This window comes from Oncorhynchus mykiss, chromosome 20 (genome assembly GCF_013265735.2).
Source record: "Oncorhynchus mykiss isolate Arlee chromosome 20, USDA_OmykA_1.1, whole genome shotgun sequence".
NCBI lineage: Eukaryota > Metazoa > Chordata > Actinopteri > Salmoniformes > Salmonidae > Oncorhynchus > Oncorhynchus mykiss.
Window position 1 is genome coordinate 5,703,105 of NC_048584.1, and position 20,174 is coordinate 5,723,278.

Consider the following 20,174-nt stretch of genomic DNA (forward strand, 5'->3'; position numbering starts at 1 on the left):
TGCATAGTGCCAACTGTAAAGTTCGGTGGAGGAGGAGTAATGGTCTGGGGTTGTTTTTCATGGTTCTGGCTAGGCCACTTAATTCCAGTGAATGGAAATCTTTCAACTGTGCTTCCAACTTTGTGGCAACAGTTTGGGGAAGGCCCTTTCCTGTTTCAGCATGACAATGCCCCCAATGCACAAAGCAAGGTCCATACAGAAATGGTTTGTCAAGATCGGTGTGGACAAACTTGACTGGCCTGCACAGAGCCCTGACCTCAACCCCATCGAACGCCTAATCAGTGCCCAACCTCACTACTGCTCTTGTGGCTGAATGGAAGCAAGTCCCTGCAGCAATGTTTCAACATACTGTATATTGGAAAGCCTTCTCAGAAGTGGAGGCTGTTATAGCAGCAAAGGGGGAACCAACTCCATATTAATGCCCATGATTTTGGAATGAGATGCTCAACGAGCAGGTGTCCACATACTTTTGGTCATGCAGTGTAATAGAGGGTAAATGCTTTTTACATGAAGCCCTTCAATTCTCATTGAGTTCAGACATACTTTCATCAAACCCGTTCTCTTTGTAGAATTATGCAATGATGATTGGATTGCATCATCTCCATTGAGTTTCTGTCTCCTGATAACATTAATGATGTGCATAGATTCGTTGTAAAGAGAATAATCAAAATAATGATGAAATGTAATGATATTTTCCATATCAACAACTTAGTAGTTTCAAACTTCATTGAGGTCAGAATAATCCTGTGTTATTTTAATGTTTTAAGCAAGGGGTATCAAAATGAACAATAAAATGATTGCCCATTCTAAAATTAATTTATTGCATTAGTATAGGGCCTACTCTTAAGTTCTGCTTATAGTGCAAATGATATCTATTCATCACAACGGGTTAAAATTAAGTCCACGTTGTGAAACTATGTTGTGCATCAGTGGCTCGTGTATGGTTAGATCATTTAGCATGGCTCATTGCTTCTGAATGTTGCAGAGCACTTTTACAGGAATTTTCAATGTGTCATCGAACTGAGTTCCAGCGATTGTGAATTCCAGCAATGTGGGAAGCTTATATGTAGCTTTAAACTGTAACGCTGCCATTTGTGCCCAATAGCAACTTGAAATAGCTAAAAAAAAATATTTTTTAAGATGTTTTTTAAAATAATACTCCACATGAAACGTAACTTATCTAAGCAATAATATTTACACCTAGGTCCTGATTATTAGGTCTTGTCATTAGACCTGTTCGATGCATCATTAAACACTCTCAACTCAAATGAAAAATGAAGATTCAAGTTTCCATGAAGGAATAATGTCCTTCGCTGGCCTTTTCCTTTTGTTGTGGTCCTGTGGACATTCTTTACCACAGTTTTGCATGCTGCATACGTTTGCTAGCATCCACTTTTTCCAGTGTCCTGCTTTCCCTTTCACTGTCCTCTCATTTACTTTACATCCTATTACAGTAGACAGCTTTTCCTATGGCAAAGACAACGTATCGAAGTTGACCCCAGGTAGTGCAGAGGTCATATCTCCGACTCCCTGCGGTATGACCTTTGGTCCAGTCCCCTGGTGGTCTGTAGCCGCTCAAACTCGTGTCGATTGTTCCGGTCCGGACTGTTCAGGTTGGCCAACGCTCTGAACGAACCACTGCCCATGCCCATGCCCACCACCTCCTCTTCCTCATCCTCATCCCGGCTGAGAAAGGCCAGCTCGTTCTCGTAACAGAAGGAGTTGGAGGTGGGCACCAGGAACTTGTTCTCCACCATGTCCTTGGCACTGCAGCACGGGGTGGACGGTACCTCATAGATCTTGTGAAAGTGAGAGTAATCCACCTTGTACAGGTTCTTCTCCTCGAAGAGCACTGGCTCGAACCGGTAACCCCACAGTACCTCCGTGGCCAGGTAGGAGCTGCGGGCCTGCGTGGTCATGGCAGTTGCCTCGACCATCCCTTCCAGTATGACCACGATCTCAAAATCCGCCGTATCCAGGTCATTTTTCCTGATCCCATAGAGTGGACTATCCTCATTGATCTCATGGATAATCGTAATGGGAGAAACCAAGAAAATCCTGTCCAGGCCTTTGTCAAAGCCCACATTGATGTCTACTTGGTCCAGGGGGATATACTCCCCTTCGTCAGTGATCCGGGGTTTGATGAGCTGAGCTCTGACATGGGCCTCTACGATGTGACTCTTCCTTAAGTTTCCCACCCTCCACATGAGGCACAGCTTGCTGTCGCGCAAAGAGATCACTGCGTTGTGGCTGAACAGTAGTGTCCGCGCACGTTTCTTGGGCCTTGCCATCTTGGCCATGATGGCGCCGATCATGAAGCAGTCGATGATGCAGCTAATGATGGACTGGAAGACCACCATGAACACGGCGACCGGACACTCCTCTGTCACACAGCGGTAGCCGTAGCCGATGGTTGACTGGGTCTCGATGGAGAACAGGAAGGCGGCCACGAAGCCGTTGACCTGCAGGACGCAAGGTGTGAAGTTGTCGTCTCCGGCCGGGTTGTCCAGGTCGCCGTGGAGCAATGCTATAACCCAGAAGGCCAGGCCAAAGGCCAGCCAGGACAGCACGAACACCAGTGTGAACAGCACCAGCATGTAGCGCCAACGGATGTCCACGCACGTGGTGAAAAGGTCGGCCATGTAGCGAGATGACTTGTCCTCCATGTTGGCGAACTGCACGTTGCACTGGCCATTCTTCTTGACAAAGCGGTTGCGGACCTTACGGCGTGTGTGGATCTTGCCGTTGCCGAAGCCGTTCATGCCGCCACCGCTGCTGTTGTGCATATTGGTGAGGCGCAGTGCCTCCTCCTCGGACGACACGATGCTGTAACGGTTGATCCGCCCAACGCTCATGCTGGCCACGTAGGCCGGGCTGCAGTGTCGGAGTAAGTGGGAAATCCTTGAGTCCCAATGTGTGATCACTCAAAGGCCCTTCCCAGGGGTATCACTGCCAGAGCCCCATCTCAGAAGGTGAAGGTGGAGGTGCGCTTTTGGGTGTTGTACTCTTGGCAGACCACTGCCTGAGGAAAGAGGAAAGGGATACGGATGTCAGTATATCACAGCATGACAGTATCAACATACCCCCCCATGAAGACTCTGGGAAACTGCACTACAAAGGCTGCGTTTAGACAGGCAGACAAATTCTGATATTTTTTCCACTAATTGGTCTTTTGACAAATCACATCAGATCTTTTCACATCAGATCTTTTCGGAGCTTATATGATCAAAGAACAGGTCAAAAGTCCAATTAATGAAAAGTCTTCACAAGTATGTAGTACATTTGCACAAAAATCTAAACAGATCATCAAAATTGCTAATTTGTCAATACTCTAAGTACATTTTCAATTGACTGAGTATAACAAACACATTTGTTCACTGCACAAAATCACTCTTTCAATTTGGATACATGTTCAATCTAGTATCTGCTTTTAAAAATAAAATATTCAACTTACTTTTGATTAGATTGTCTTGTCATTTGTTAACAATACAATTAATTATCACTTAATCAAACTTCTCAAAACTGAAAACTACTGAACCAAAATTGTGGAGTGCCTAGTATATAGTTTGATAACCGCGGAATACTGTAAAATACTATATTATTACCTCATAAATGTATCAATTTGACATAAATGTATGTTTATGTGCTGTGAATACAACATCACCATTCTCTATATGTGCTACCATTTAGAATAATAGTGTAGAGTAAAATGCACTGCTGAAATACGTGGATTGTTTATAACAATATATTCCACTCATTATCTGAATTTCATTGATACACTGTAAGCTGATGAATTTTGAAGCAGAGAGACAGGCGATACTGTTTCACTTGACAAGTCACGTAGAAATGGGGATCTTGTTACGTTTTTACAATAACCAACTGCTTTACAATACAATACAATACAATACAAGACTATTTATACTTTATTTAACATGTGTTTTGTTATTTTTTGTTGGGGGGTTACTTAGGCAATAAGGCACGAGGGGGTGTGGTGTATGGCCAATATACCACGGCTAAGGGCTATTCTTATGCATGACGCAACGCGGAGTGCTTGGCCATATACCACAAACCCCTGAGGTGCCTTATTGCTACTATAAACTGGTTACCAGTGTAATTAGAGCACTAAAATGAAATATTTTGTCATACCTGTGGTGTACTGTCTGATACAGCAAGGCGGTCAGCCAATCAGCATTCAGGGCTCGAAGCACGCAGTAAAGTAAATTATCCATTTCAAATTATATGTTTATAAAACATGCACCTGTAGGCCCCCCCCCCCCCCCCCCCCAAAAAAAGTAAGAAATACATACAGAGTTTAAGTAATATTATAAACTGGGTGGTTCGAGCCCTGAATGCTGATTGGCTGACAGCCATGGTATATCAGACCGTACCACGGGTATGACTTTGGTCAGGTGATAGGATGGTATTGGTCAGGTGATGAGCGATGCCTGGTTTCCTCCAGACGTGACACTTGGCATTCAGGTCAAAGAGTTCAATCTCGGTTTCATCAGACCAGAGAATCTTGTTCTCTTGGTCTGAGAGTACTTTAGGTGCCTTATGGCAAACTCCAAGTGGGCTGTCATGTGCCTTTTACTGAGGAGTGGCATCCGTCTGGCAACTCTGCCATAAAGGCCTGATTGGTGGAGGGCTGCAGAGATGGTTGTCTATCTGGAAGGTTACCCCATCTCCACAGAGACTCTGGAGTTCTGTCAGAGTGACCATCTGGTTCTTGGCCACTTCCCTGACCAAGGTCCTTCTCCCCCGATTGCTCAGTTTGGCTGTGCGGACAGCTCCAGGAAGAGTCTTGGTGGTTCCAAACTTCTTCCATTTAAGAATGATAGAAGCCACTGTGTTCTTGGGGACCTTCAGTGCTTTAGTAACCTTCCTCAGATTTTTGCCTCGACACAATCCTGTCTCGTAGCTCTACGGACAATTCCTTTGACCTCATGGCTTGGTTTTTTGCTCTGACATGCACTGTCAACTGTGCGACCTTATATAGATAGCGTGTGTTCCAAATCATGTCCAATCAATTTAATTTACCACAGGTGGACTGCAATCAAGTTGTAGAAACATCTCAAGGATGCTCAATGGAAACAGGATGCACCTGAGCTCAATTTTGAGTCTCATAGCAAAGGGTCCGAATACTTATTTGGAATACGTTTGCAAAAATATCAAAAAACCTGTTTAAGGCTAAGGCTGTAGCATAACAAAATGTGTAAAAAGTCAGGGGTTTGAATAATGATGTAAATAAGGTATTTATATTCGTCAGTTTTTATACATTTCAAACATTTCTAAAAACCTGTTTCAATTTGTCATGATGGTGTATTGTGTGTGGATGGATGAGGAAAAATAAATAATTGAATCTGTTTTAGAATAAGGCTGTAACGTAACAAAATGTGGAAAAAGTTAGGGGTCTGAATACTTTCCAAATCCACTATTACACTTTATTCTCGACATAGCTCATTCTAATATGTATATTGCTGTACATTTCATTCCTAGTATATCTTGTGAAATGAGTTATGTGTAGATGCATATAGATTGCATTTGGTTGGTATTTGGATTTGTTCTGACATTTCTTTTACTATTTAGATTACGTGTGTATGTTTTTGCACCGTTGGAGCTAGAAACACAAACATCTGCAAATATATGTACAGTACGTGACAAATAAACTTGCAGTAGATTTGATTTGGATATTGATGTATGTATGATAGCTTCAGAAGCTTGTGCATTCACCACATTTTTCGTGCTTGTTTGGAGATGTATTCTTCAGACTTAAAAGGAAACAATTGTTGATATCTTGAAAATGATGTGTTCTAGCTAAGATTCTCTTAGAAAATATATTATAAAATGCATTTATCATACATTACATTGCAGTACTGTTGTTTAGAAAGAAAGATGAGAGGAGTGTTTATCAACAAAGTATGAATTGTCCAGTAGTGTCTTTTTCCAATGAAAGCCCCCCAAAATGTAGTAACTTTATGCAGTTTCCAGAAAATTGGAGTGGGCATGTCATGTGTATATAGTCTAAGTTACACATTTTGTTACATGTTGTTACAATGTTTCAGAAAAGTTGTAATACAAAAAAAACATTATAATTTTCCTTGTAATGATATTTATAACGATTTTTAAAACTACCCAATTAGGGTTAGGTGCTTGTATACTATTCAGGCTATGTGTAAATATGCAATCCTAAGGTACTATGCTTTCTGCAGAATTTTTTAAAACAGATTTTAATAGATTTTTATCAAGAAACCTTTAACATCCTTTAAAGGAGGGTGTAAAAACCATTATGGCTCTCTAAAGTAAAAATGGAAATTAGAATATTTTCAAAATGATCATTTTTGTATTCAGCCCAGCCTTTCCCTGCATTTTCCCACTGCACACTACGGTATATAGGAATACTGCATTTTCCCACTGCACCCTACGGTATATAGGAATACTGCATTTTCCCACTGCACCCTACGGTATATAGGTATACTGCATTTTCCCAGTGCACCCTACGGTATATAGGTATACTGCATTTTTCCACTCTCTGCTTGTGTGCATGTCCAATACTAGAGTGAAACCTTTCTGATGGTTAAGGGATCAATCATTCATATTTAATTTGTATCTATCTTTCAAAAGTTTGGGGTCACTTAGAAATGTCCTTGTTTTTTGAAAGACAAGCTAATTTCTTGTCCATCAAAATATCATCACATTGATCAGAAACACAGTGTAGACATTGTTAATGTTGTAAATGACTATTGTAGCTGGAAACAGCAGATTTTTAATGGAATATCTACATAGGCGTACAGAGGCCCACTATCAGCAATCATCACTCCTGTGTTCCAATGGCACGTTGTGTTAGCTAGTCCAAGTTTATAATTTTAAAAGGCTAATTGATCATTAGAAAACCCTTTTGCAATTATGTTAGTACAGCTGAAAACTGTTGTGCTGATTAAAGAAGCAGATTGGTTGAAGAGCATGCATTTAGGTTTGCTAGCATTTAAGAGAACTTGGAGGCCTTGGAAGGAGTGTTGTATGGCATTGAAGCTCGTTTGGAGGTTTGTTTGTAAGGCATTGAAGCTCGTTTGGAGGTTTGTTAACACAGTGTCCAAAGAAGGGCCAGAAGTACACAGAATGGTGTCGTCTGCGTAGAGGTGGATCAAGGAATCACCCGCAGCAGGAGCGACATCGTTGATATATACAGAGAAAAGAGTCGGCCCGAAAATTGAACCCTGTGATACCCCCATAGAGACTGCCAGAGGTCCGGATAACAGGCTCTCCGATTTGACACACTGAACTATCTGAGAAGTGGTTGGTGAACCAGGCGAGGCAGTCATTTGAGAAATCAAGGCTGTTGAGTCTGCCGATAAGAACACGGTCACTAACAGTGTCGGAAGCCTTGGCCAGGTCGATGAAGACGGCTGCACACTACTGTCTTTTATTGATGGAGGTTATGATATCGTTTAATACCATGAGCGTGGCTGAGGTGCACCCGTGACCAGCTCGGAAACCGGATTGCACAGCGGAGAAAGTATGGTGGATTCGAAATGGTCAGTGATCTGTTTGTTAACTTGACTTTTGAAAACTTTAGAAAGGCAGGGAAGGATGGATATAGGTCTGTAACAGTTTGGGTCTAGAGTGTCACCCCCCTTGAAGAGGGGGATGACCGCGGCAGCTTTCCAATCTTTACGAATCTCGGAAAATACGAAAGAGAGGTTAAAACCTGTTGAATCTAAGGGGCACTATTTTCATTTTTGGAAAAATAACGTTCCCAAAGTAAACAGGCTATTTTGTCAGGACAAGATGCTAGAATGTGCATATAATTGACAGCTTAGGATAGAAAACACGCTAAAGTTTCCAAAACTGTAAAAATATTGTCTGTGAGTATAACAGAACTGATATTGCAGGTGAAAGCCTGAGAAAAATCCAATCAGGAAGGGACTCTTATTTAGAAAGCTCTGCGTTCCTATGCGTCCCTATTGAGCAGTGAATGAGATATCAACCAGATTCCTTTTTCTATGGCTTCCCTAATGTGTCTAGTGTCACAATACATAGTTTCAGGCTTTTATTTTGAAAAATGAGCCTGAACTTCAACATTGCCTCAGTGGTCAGCTGGAGGCTCTCAGAGTGTTTTGTGCGTAAAAGAAAAATTTGGCCATTGTTTCTCTCTTTCCTACTAAGAAGCCACCTGTCCCGGTTGATATATTATCAAATAGATATTTGAAAAACACCTTGAGGATTGATTATAAACAACGTTTGCCATGTTTCTGTCGATATTATGAATATTTTTCGGCGTTGTTGTGACCGCAACAACAGGGCGTGACACCTACCCTCAGTGCAGTGGGCAGCTGGGAGGAGGTGCTCTTATTCTCCATGGACTTTACAGTGTCCCAAAACTGTTTGGAGTTAGAACTACAAGATGCAAATTTCTGTTTGAAAAAGCTAGCCTTTGCTTTCCTAACTGACTATGCAGTCAGTATCACGGGGACTATTTGATGCTAGTGCAGTCCGCCACAGGATGTTTTTGTGCTGGTCGAGGGCAGTCAGATCTGGAGTGAACCAAGTGCTATATCTGTTCTTAGTTCTACATTTTTTGAAAGGGGCATGCTTATTTAAGATGGTGAGGAAATAACTTTTAAAGAACGACCAGGCATCCTCTACTGACGGGTGCCCATGTTTACGGATTTAGGGTTGTACCTGGTGGGTTCCTTGATAATTTGTGTGATATTGTGGGCATCTAGCTTAGATTGTAGGACTGCTGGGGTGTTAAGCATATCCAGGTTTAGGTCACCTAACAGAACAAACTCTGAAGATAGATGTGGGGGCAATCAATTCACATATGGTGTCCAGGGCACAGCTGGGAGCTGAGGAGGGTCTATAACAGGCGGAAACAGTGAGAGACTTATTTCTGGAGAGATACATTAATACAATTAGAAGCTCAAACTGTTTGGGCATGGACCTGGAAAGTATGACAGAACTTTGCAGGCTATCTCTGCAGTAGATTGCAATTCCTCCCCCTTCGGCAGTTCTATCTTGATGGAAACTGTTGTATTTGGGGATGGACATCTTAGAATTTTTGGTGGCCTTCCTAAGCCTGGATTCAGACACGGCAAGGACTTCAGGGTTGGAGGAGTGTGCTAAAGCAGTGAGTTAAACAACTTCTGATGTTAACATGCATGAGACCAAGGCTTTTACGGTTACAGAAGTCAACAAATGAGAGCGCCTGTGGACACACAGGGCCTGGGTTAACCTCTACATCACCCGAGGAACAGAGGAGGAGTAGGATGTGGGTACGGTTAAAGGCTATCAAAACTGGTCGTCTAGTGCTTTGGGGACAGAGAATATAAGGAGCAGATTTCTGGGCGTGGTAGGATAGATTCAGGGCATAATGTACAGACAGGGGTATGGTAGGGTGCGGGTACAGTGGAGGTAACCTAGGCATTGAGTGATGATAAGAGAGGTTACATCTCTGGACGCACTAGTTATGCTGGGTGTGGTCACCGCATGTGTGGGTGGTGGGACAAAAGAGGTATCTGAGGCATGTTGAGTGGGACTAGGGGCTCTGCAGTAAACTAAAACAATTATAACTATCCTAAACAACAGTATACAAGGCATGTTGCAATCATAGGTGTTGATTGGGAGAGCTAGCTAAGACAACAACGGGTAAGATAACAACAGCTAATCAGCTAAGACAACAACAACAGAGATGAGTTAGCTTATACACTAACGTTCACACATCTAGATGGCCGGGCGAGATGGGTGTGGAGCCAGAGACAGCAGGGTTTCAAACTGTAGAACCCAGTTCCTATTACTTTTTTTTTTACATTTTACCCCGTGTTCTCCCCAATTTCGTGGTATCCAATTGTTTATTAGCTACTATCTTGTCTCATCGCTACAACTCCCGTACGGGCTCGGGAGAGACGAAGGTTGAAAGTCATGCGTCCTCCGATACACAACCCAACCGCACTGCCTCTTAACACAGTGCGCATCCAACCCGGAAGCCAGCCTCACCAATGTGTCGGAGGAAACACCTGCACCTGGCAACCTTGGTTAGCGCGCACTGCGCCCGGCCCGCCACAGGAGTCACTGGTGCGCGATGAGACAAGGTTATCCCTACCGGCCAACCCCTCCCTAACCCGGACGAGGCTAGGCCAATTGTGCGTCGCCCACATAGATTTTATCAAACAAAACTATGCTACATTTTATCTCTGAGACCCTCAGGATGACAAATCAGAGCAAGATAACTGAATGTATAAGTACATTATTTACCTTCAGAGGTGAAGGTATCAAACCAGTTTCCGTGTTGTTGCGCACTCTCCTCAAGCAATAGCATGGTATTTTTTCACTGTAATAGCTACTATAATTGGGCAATGCAGTTAGATTATTAACAAACATTTAAGCTTTCTGCCCATATAAGACAAAGTTTGCTGTTACTTACAACGTCATTCTAGCCACATTAGCACGGTATAGGGACACCAATACCGTAGAGGTTTTAATAAGTGATAAGCAGTAATTAGCAGTCACTACCATCATGGGACTTGTTTTATTGTTTACTACTTTGAACAATTGACACAGAACATTTCACAAAAACACATGTAATTGAAAAACTGTGCAGATGCAAAGTTTGGTCGCAGGATTACGGTAAAATCTCCCACAGTTTTTTTATGTGACCACGTTTTTCAAAAACGATTGGAGATTCAAGGATGTCATGGGCCCCTGATCTGTACTATACAGAAATGCATAATTATGGATTCGAATATAATTCTCTTAATGGTGGTGTATCCTGAATAGGTACACAAAGGTAACAATATGCAATATCCTTCTTTTGCATATTTGGGTATAATTCTAAACACTATTATTGTAATGAGCTCCACCACTAAACAATACCTATGAAATAATCATAGATTTCAATGGTTCACAAGTTTGGACATCACAGTACAGCACAGTAGAGCAGAGTAGATTTGCCTTGATCTATAATAGGTCGGACTTCACTTTAGCAATCTCACTGGAATAAAGACTTCCTCCATTCCTGTCATAAATGAAAGAGATTGTGATAACACCTCAAATCTCAAAATGGGACTACTAAATGTTAAATCGCTCACTTCCAAGGCAGTCGTAGTCAATTAACTAATTACTGATCATTACCAATCATTGATATGATTGGCCTGACTGAATCGTGGCTTAAGCCAAAATAATTTACTGCTCTAAATGAGGCCTCTCCTACTGGTTACACAGGTGACCTTTTCACCTGAAGCAAACTGAAATCCCACCCAATGGGCCAATGGATGCCGAGACTGCCCTCGGAAACCCTGCCTACCTATAATACTGTTATACTGTTATTTTCACAACGTACATTCCCTTTCAGTCGGTCACTCTGTATAACATACTATGGGGACATACAATCACGCCCCAAGCCTGCCCAGGAAGGTACCAAACTAGGAGACCTATTGCAGCCCAGCACACACACGTTCTACCGACTCCAAAAATGGATTACAGAAGCCACCTTTTTCCCTAACACTTACCTGAGAGGCCTGAACTGTCACAGCTTCATGAGGCCTGAACTGTCACAGCCCCACATAGGGAACCAGAACCTGCTGCAACTTGGCTATGCGTACTGAACCGACAAGAGTTGTTGAACCATGGCAGCCTGAGGCTCAAACCTACAGAAAACCTGCAGTAACACAGAAACTGTGTACTCGCACGCTGCCACACATCAAAGCAGCCCAAGGCTCAAACACACAGGAAAACTGTGGTACTCTGGACAAAAAGCTGGGTAACATTGTCAACGGCAGGCCTAGTCCGTAGATCCTACTGGTTCCAAAAAGGCTAACATAGAGATCTGAGGAGTCTGGAATGCCAGAACTCACACAAGAAACCGCAAGTCCAAAACAACAGGGCATCTGCTGTGACTTGATAATGTGCATTCACGCGCAGCCTCATCAACGAACCACAGCAGACCAAGGCTCAAACCAGCAGGGTAACTGTGGTAACCTGGATAAATGCACAATATGCAGGGCAGTCTTTTAGGAAAGGACCTTCAGGTCCACAGACTCCAATGTTTCAAACAGAGGCTCACACAGAGCGTCCAGGACCAAAGCCTGAGCAACAGAAAATGTGCATTGCTCCATACGGGCAGATAACGGGCCAGGTTAAGGAGAGTTAGAGACGATATCCCACCCTGTCTGTTGGTGCATACCACCACCATCCTGTCGTCGACAATCACCCAGCGCTGAAACAGACACATCAACAAAAGTCACAGAGGCACCACAGCTTTCATAAAACTCAGCAAAAATAGAAACGTCCTTTCACTGTCAACTGCGTTCATTTTCAGCATGCTTAACATGTGTAAATATTTGTATGAACATAACAAGATTCAACAACTGAGACATAAAATGAACAAGTTCCACACACATGTGACTAACAGAAATGGAATAATGTGTTCCTGAACAAAGGGGGGAAGGGGGGGGGGTCAAAATCAAAAGTTACAGTCAGTATTTGGTGTGGCCACCAGCTGCATTAAGTACTGCAGTGCATCTCCTCCTCATGGACTGCACCAGATGTGCCAGTTCTTGCGGTGAGATGTTACCCTACTCTTCCACCAAGGCACCTGCAATTTCCCAGACATTTCTGGGGGGAATGGCCCTAGCCCTCACTCTCTGATCCAACAGGTCCCAGATGTGCTCAATGGGGTTGAGATCCGGGCTCTTTGCTGGCCATGGCAGAACACTGACATTCCTGTCTTGCAGGAAATCACGCACAGAAAGAGCAGTGTGGCTGGTGGCATTGTCATGCTGGAGGGTCATGTCACGATGAGTGAATACGCTGAGCCGGAGTCAAACAACTTTTCTTGTGATTCACTATGAACCCCAGAGAAAACCAGAGTGGCAGTGTGGAGCTCCACCTGTTCCCTCGACTCCGCTATGACCAGTCAATCATCCAGATAAATAAAATACTCTGATACCCTGACACTGCACCGGTGCCAAAACTGCCTCCACCACCATAGAAAATGTGCGGGCAATAGGGAGATGGGGAGGATGTATAGCACTTGAAAATATGTATCCTTCAGATCTATGGATGTGAACCTATCGCTGGAGCGCACAGACTGCAAAAGCTGGTGAAAGGTGAGTAAGACCAGGATGGAATCCAACTTTCCATCGCTCTCGGGTAACTAAGAAGTACAGGCTTTACCAACCGCTCTGTACCTCTGACACGGGACCCACACGAACAGCCTGCGTTTGAAGGAGAGAGGAAATCTCCTCTCAAAAGACAGGTGCTAGGACCTCGGGGACCATTGATGTAATGAGGCCAAAAAAGGAGGACGATGCAGAGCGATTTGTAGACTGTACCCTCTCGCCACCGTCGTCATCACCCATGGTGAGACTGCCAGTCTCCCACAAATTATCTCCTGAAGGGGCAGCGCTCCACCCTGAGGACTGGGATAATTATTGTTTTCATATCCACCACTCTTGACAACCGTGTGTCTGAACGTGGAGAAGGAACTGTGCGTTCTGATATCCAGTCCACACCAGGTTCGGGGACTTCGGCAACCAGTAACTTGACCCCATTGAACAAGCCACTTGGGAAAACTGTTGCCACAGTAAATGCTTGGGGAGGAGGTTCCAGAGCCACACAATCTTGCGGAAAAATTTGGCACATCCAAATACATCCACCTGCCCCTCTCAGGAATCCCGAGAACCTGCGCTGTTTATTCGGAGGCGGTGTGCAAGGATCAGCCCCCTTGTTGTCAAATTAAATCAAATGTTATTGGTCACATACACATGGCTAGCAGATGCTATTGTGAGTGTAGTGAAATGCTTATGCTTCTAGATCCAACGGTGCAGCAGTATCTAACAGGTAATATCTAACAATTCCAGAAACAAAATGTAATTTCAAACAAATTCCACAACAAAACCTAACACACAATCTAGTATAGTCATGGGATAAGAATATAGAAGTATAAAATATATGGATGAGCAGTGTCAGAGCGGCTAAGATGCAATAGATAGTAAAGAATAGATAGGGAAGGATAAAGTATACAGTATATACACAATCTCAATCGCACTACACACTGCCCTTTCTCACCTTGACAAAAGGAACACCTATTTGAGAATGCTGTTCATAGACTACAGCTCAGCATTCAACACCATAGTGCCCATGAAGCTCATCACTAAACTAAGGACTATGGGACTAAACACTCCCTCTGCAACTGGATCCTGGACTTCCTGACGGGCCCACCCAGGTGGTAAGAGTAGGCAACAACATGCCTGCTACACTGATCCTTAACACTGGGTGTGTACTTAGTCCCCTCGTGGAATTCCCTATTCACCCACGACTGCGTGGCCAAACACGACTCCAACACCATCATCAAGTTTGCTGACAACACAACAGCCTGATCACTGACAACAATGAGACGGCCTATAGGGAGGAGGTCAAAGAACTGGCTGTGTGGTGCCAGAACAACAACCTCTCCCTCAATGTGAGCAAGACAAAGGAGCTGATCGTGGACTACAGGAAAAGGGGAGCCAAACAGGCCTCATTAACATCGATGGGTCCGTAGTGGAGCGGGTCAAGAGTTTCAAGTTCCTTGGTGTCCACATCACCAATGAACTATCATGGTCCAAACATACCAAGACAGTCGTGAAGAGAGCACGACAAAACCTTTTCCCCCTCAGGAGACTGAAAAGATTTTGCATTGGTCTCCAGATCCTCAAAAGGTTCTACAAGTGCACCATCGAGAGCATCCTGACCGGTTGCATCACCGCCTAGTATGATAACTGCTCGGCATCTGGAATGACGGCTGTGTGGTCCCATGGTGTTTATACTTGCATACTATTGTTTGTACAAATGAACGTGGTACCTTCAGGCGTTTGGAAATTGCTTCCAAGGATGAACCAGATTTGTGAAGGTCTACAATTTATTTTCTGAGGTCTTGACTGATTTCTTTTGATTTTCCCATGATGCCAAGCAAAAAGGCACTGAGTTTGAAGGTAGGCCTTGAAATGCATCCACAGGTACACCTCCAATTGACTCAAATGATGTCAATTAGCCATTTAGCTGGAAATTGTTGTTGGAATTGTTGGAAAAATGACTGGTGTCATGCACAAAATAGATGTCCTAACCGACTTGTCAAAACTATAGTTTGTTTACAAAGAAATTTGTGGAGTGCTTGAGAAACGGGTTTTAATGACTCCAACCTAAGTGTATGTAAACTTCCAACTTCAACTGTATCTACCTCTATCGATCTAGTGTCCCTGCCCATTGTAAATAGGGTACTGGAACTGACCCTGTATATAGTATGCTAACCTACTTCATCGTGTTTTTATTTCTTACTCTTTACATCTTTTGAGTTTTTGTTCTACCTTGTTATTTTATCTATTACATCGTTATTGATTACTGCGTTGTTGGGGTGTGTAAGAAAGAATGTCACTGTACATATGTGTAGCGTTGTGTACTTTTAATTAGGACGCTGCCACAACTGGAGGTCTGCTAGTTGAATTATTTTTTATTTGCCCTGCACACGAAGAGACAACACACATTATGTTAACCCTTGGCGCAGTCCTAGCTCTCAGGCACCTTGCTAGCCGAAGGTCAGGCAAAAGAGTGCCAAAAGGAAATAACTTTTACAATCACATGTATGTACAATATTGATATGAAAAGTGTTTGTACACCAAAGAAATACAATAGCTATGCAGTTGTAGTTAAATAAAATAATACACTGAATTATTATTATTATTATCAAATTATTAACATCCCCTCTTGACCTGGCCTATTGGAATTGGTCCTTGTGTGCAACTTGGTGCATTATCTAGGGGAACAACATCACACTGCTACATATGCATGTGACATTAAAACTGGAAACTTGAAACTTGATGCAACCGGTCAGGAAGCTCTCAATGGTGCAGCAGTAGTATGTGGAGAGGACCAGGGGTGGAATGCCGACTTTCTTCAGCCACCTTAGGAAGTAGAGATGCTATTGCACCCTCTTGACCAGTATGGTGGTGTTGTCCTCGGTGATGTGGATGCCGAGGAACTTAAAACTAGTGACTTTCTCTACTGCAGTCCTGTTGATGTGGATCGGGGCATGTTCCCTCCTCTGCTTCCTAAAGTAAACAATCAACTCCTTTGTTTTGCTGACATTGATGGAGAGGTTGTTGTCATAACACCACAATGCCAGTTCACTTAGCTCCTCCCTATAGGCTGACTCATCTTTGTCAGTTATCAGGCCTACAATCGTGGTGTCGTCATTAAACTTGCTGACGCAGTTGGTGCCTTGCAAGGCTACGCAGTAGTGGGTGAAAAGGGAGTGCAGCAAAGGACTGAGGACACACCCCTGGGGGGGGGGACTGTGTTAAGGGTCAGTGTGGCGGAGGTGTTGTTGCCAATCCTCACAACCTGTGGTCTGCCTGTCAGGAAGTTCAGGATCCAGTTGCAGAGGGTGGTGTCCAGAACCAGCTGGAGACGATGGTCACACGAACGGTCTGACCCAAGGCTTCCTGAGGGTGTTCCCACCCCAGGCAACAGGACAGCACTCATGAGTATATTTAATTTTCATTGTGAAACCACATGCCCTAGGGCACAGTCAGCGGCACAAACTCTGCTGGTTAGCCTTTTTGAAGTCTTTCCACTGACCATCTTACCCAAGCAAGGAAGCACCGGCTACACAAGCAGAGCAGAAAGTAGTGAGGTTTTAGCCAACACAAATCCTACCCAAGCAATGAAGCATTAGCTACCCAAGCAGAGCAGAATCTATTTAGCCTTTAGCAAACACAAAACGGATACCAAGACCCAAAACTTGAAACATCTAGGGGGACAAGTACTCTCTCCCAACTAACAGACACCTAAGTTGGAGCCGAATCTCGTAGCCTTCGTGCGCTTGAAAAGTTTGTAAATTGCGTGAAACGTTCTTCCAGGAATTATTAACAAGTATTGAAAATGATATACAGTACATAAAGGGTATGGGTGACAAAAATATTACACTATGATTCACAGGACATGTTTCCAATGGGGCAGTGAAGAGCCAGGAAGGGGGGGCTCCCGGGGTGGGCTTGGCATCCATTGGGCGTGATATCGGTTTGCTTCAGGTGAATAGGATTTGTCGTTGACTCCCCATAGTATGTTATACCAAGTGACCGACTGAAAGGGAACTATGCAGCCTACTCAATAACTTTTTAAAGCTACTGTTTTACAGGCCTCCTGGGACATATACAGCGTTCCTCACTGAGTTCCCTGAATTCACATCGTACCTCGTAGTCATGGGAGATCATTTTAACATTTTTGGTGATTTCAATATTCACAAGTCCACAGACCCACTCGAAAAGGCTTTCAGAGCTATCATCAGGTTTTGTCCAACATGTCTCGGGACCTAAGCATCGCCAAAATCATACCCTGGATCTAGTTTTGTCCTGTAGAATAGATATTGAGGATCTAAATGTTTTTCCTCAAAATTCTGGACTTTTGGACCACAATCTTATTACGTTTGCAATCGTAACAAATAATTTGCTTAGACCCCAACTAAGGATTTTCAAAAGCTGCGCTGTAAATTGTCAGACAACCCAAAGATTCCTAGATGCTGTTCCAGACTCCTTCCACCTACACAAGGATGTTGGAGTACAAAAATAATTTAACCACCTAACCAAGGATCTAAACTTTACCTTGCGTAATGCCCTAGATGTGGTCGCACTGCTAAAAACAAAAACAAAATTTCCCAAGAAACTAGCTCCCTAGTATACAGAAAATACCCTAGCCCTGAAACAAGCTGCCCGTCTTCGTCTAGTTTGGGAAGTACCGTGCAATATTGAAAAGCCCTCACTGCTGCTCGATCAGCCCACTTTTCCAACCTAAATGACGAGATTAAAAACAAATAATTTACACTTTTTAAAAATCTTGTATATCTCTAAAATAGTCATGGCCTCAAAACCTTCCAGCTATCTACTGGAACCTATTCCAACTAAACTACTGAAAGAGCTATTTCCTGTGTTGAATGTAGTAAATGGTTTCCTATCCTCTGGATTTGTACCAAACTCACTAAAAGCGACAGTAATAAAGACTTTCATGAAAGAGCATAACCTTGACTCGGAAAATGTAAAAACCTATCAGCCTATATCGAATCTCTCATTCCTCTCAACAATGGTTTAGGTCTTATCTGTCTGAAAGATATCAGTTTGTCTCTGTGGATGGTTTTTCCTCCGACAAATCAAAGGTACGTTTCGGTGTTCCTCAAGGTTCCGTTCTAAGACCACTATTGTTTTCTTTATATATGCTACCTCTTGGTGATGTCATTCAGAACCACATTGTCAACTTTCACTGCTATACAGAAAACACATGAATGTACAGTTCAATGAAACAAGGTGCCTACCCTGTAAACCTGTTTTTCAGGCATAAGGAAGTGGATGGGCGGAAAATGTTTTGCTTTTAAATTTGGACAAAACTGAGTTTTGTCCCCCCCCCCAAAAAAAGAGATCTGCTGTCGGATCTGACAATGAATCTCGATAGTCGTCTCAAATAAAACTGCTAAGGACCTGCCGTTAATCTGGGCCATGATCTCTCTTTTGACGAACACATCAAAAATATTTAAAGAGACGCTTTTTCCCCATCTTTGTAACATTGCAAAAAAATCGGAAACATTTGTCCCAAATTGATGCAGAAAAGCTAATCCATGCTTTTGTCACTTCAAGATTAGACTACTGCTATGGTCTACTCTCCGGCTACCCGGATAAGGCACTAAATAAACTTCAGCTAGTGCAAAATACGGCTACTAGAATCTTGACTAGAAGCCTTCAAAATTATCATATTACTCCAGTGCTAGCCTCTATTGGCTTCCTGTTAAGGCTAGGGCTGATTTGAAGATTTACTGTAAACCTACAAAGCATTACATGGTTCTACGTATCGCTCGAATATGGTTCTGCCATATATACCCACACATACGCTATGGTCACAAGACGCAGGCCTCCTTATTGTTCCTAGAATTTCTAAGTAAACAGCTGGAGTCAGGGCTTTCTCCTATAGAGCTCCATTTTTATGGAATGGTCTGCCGATCCATGTGAGAGATGCAGACTCGGTGTCAACCTTTAAGTTTTTACTGAAGACTAATTTCTTCACGTCCTATCATAGTATGTCCTATGATTGAGTGTAGTCTGGCCCAGTGGTGCAAAGGTGAACGGCAAGGCACTGAAGTGAGGAATCACCCTTGATGTCTTTTCCCTGGCCAGCTCCACTCTCTCCACTGGGATTCTCTGCCACCGACCCTATTACAGGGACTGAGTCACTAGCTTGATCACGCTCTCCCATGCTGTCCCTAGGAGGGGTGCATCACGTCATTCCAGGCTTGAGTGGGTTGAGTCACAGATGTGATCTTCCTGTCCAGTTTTGTGCCCCCTTGTGCGGTGGGGAAGATCTGTGTGCGCTATACTGGACCTTGTCTCAGGGTAGTAAGTTAGTGGTCTGTTGATATTTCTTTGGTGGTGTGGGGGCTGTGCTTTGGTGGGGTTTGGTGGGGTTATATCCTAACTGGTTGGCCCTGTCTGGGTGTAAATTTGGGTGGGGCCACAGGGTCACCCACCTCCCCTCTCTCAGTCCCCAGTATCTATGCTGCAATAGTCTATGTGCCGGTGGGCTATTGTCAGACCCTGCTGGTCATTTATGAACATTTGAAGAATGATCTGTACCTTAATTGCCATGTACTCTTATAATCAAATCAAATCAAATTGTATTTGTCACATACACATGGTTAGCAGATGTTAATGCGAGTGTAGCGAAATGCTTGTGCTTCTAGTTCCGACAATGCAGTAATAACCAACAAGTAATCTAACTAACAATTCCAAAACTACTGTCTCATACACAGTGTAAGGGGAGAAAGAATATGTACATAAGGATATATGAATGAGTGATGGTACAGAGCAGCATAGGCAGGATACAGTAGATGGTATCGAGTACAGTATATACATGAGGTGAGTATGTAAACAAAGTGGCATAGTTAAAGTGGCTAGTGATACATGTATTACATAAGGATGCAGTCGATGATATAGAGTACAGTATATATGAGCACATGAGATGAATAATGTAGGGTAAGTAACATTATATAAGGTAGCATTGTTTAAAGTGGTGATATATTTACATCATTTCCCATCAATTCCCATTATTAAAGTGTCTGGAGTTGAGTCAGTGTCAGTGTCAGTGTGTTGGCAGCAGCCACT

General features: G+C 43.3%; 1 protein-coding gene across 1 annotated transcript in view; it reads right to left on the bottom strand.

The window, feature by feature from the left end:
• Nucleotides 1–394: 394 nt before the first annotated feature.
• LOC110498839 (ATP-sensitive inward rectifier potassium channel 12) overlaps nt 395–20,174 on the bottom strand; it is a 33,133-nt gene continuing 13,353 nt past the window's right edge. The window contains exon 2 of the mRNA XM_021575489.2: nt 395–3,022. Coding sequence (XP_021431164.1) covers nt 1,515–2,855 — 1,341 coding nt within the window. The 5' untranslated portion in view covers nt 2,856–3,022 and the 3' untranslated portion in view covers nt 395–1,514. The remainder of the gene's footprint in view (nt 3,023–20,174) is intronic.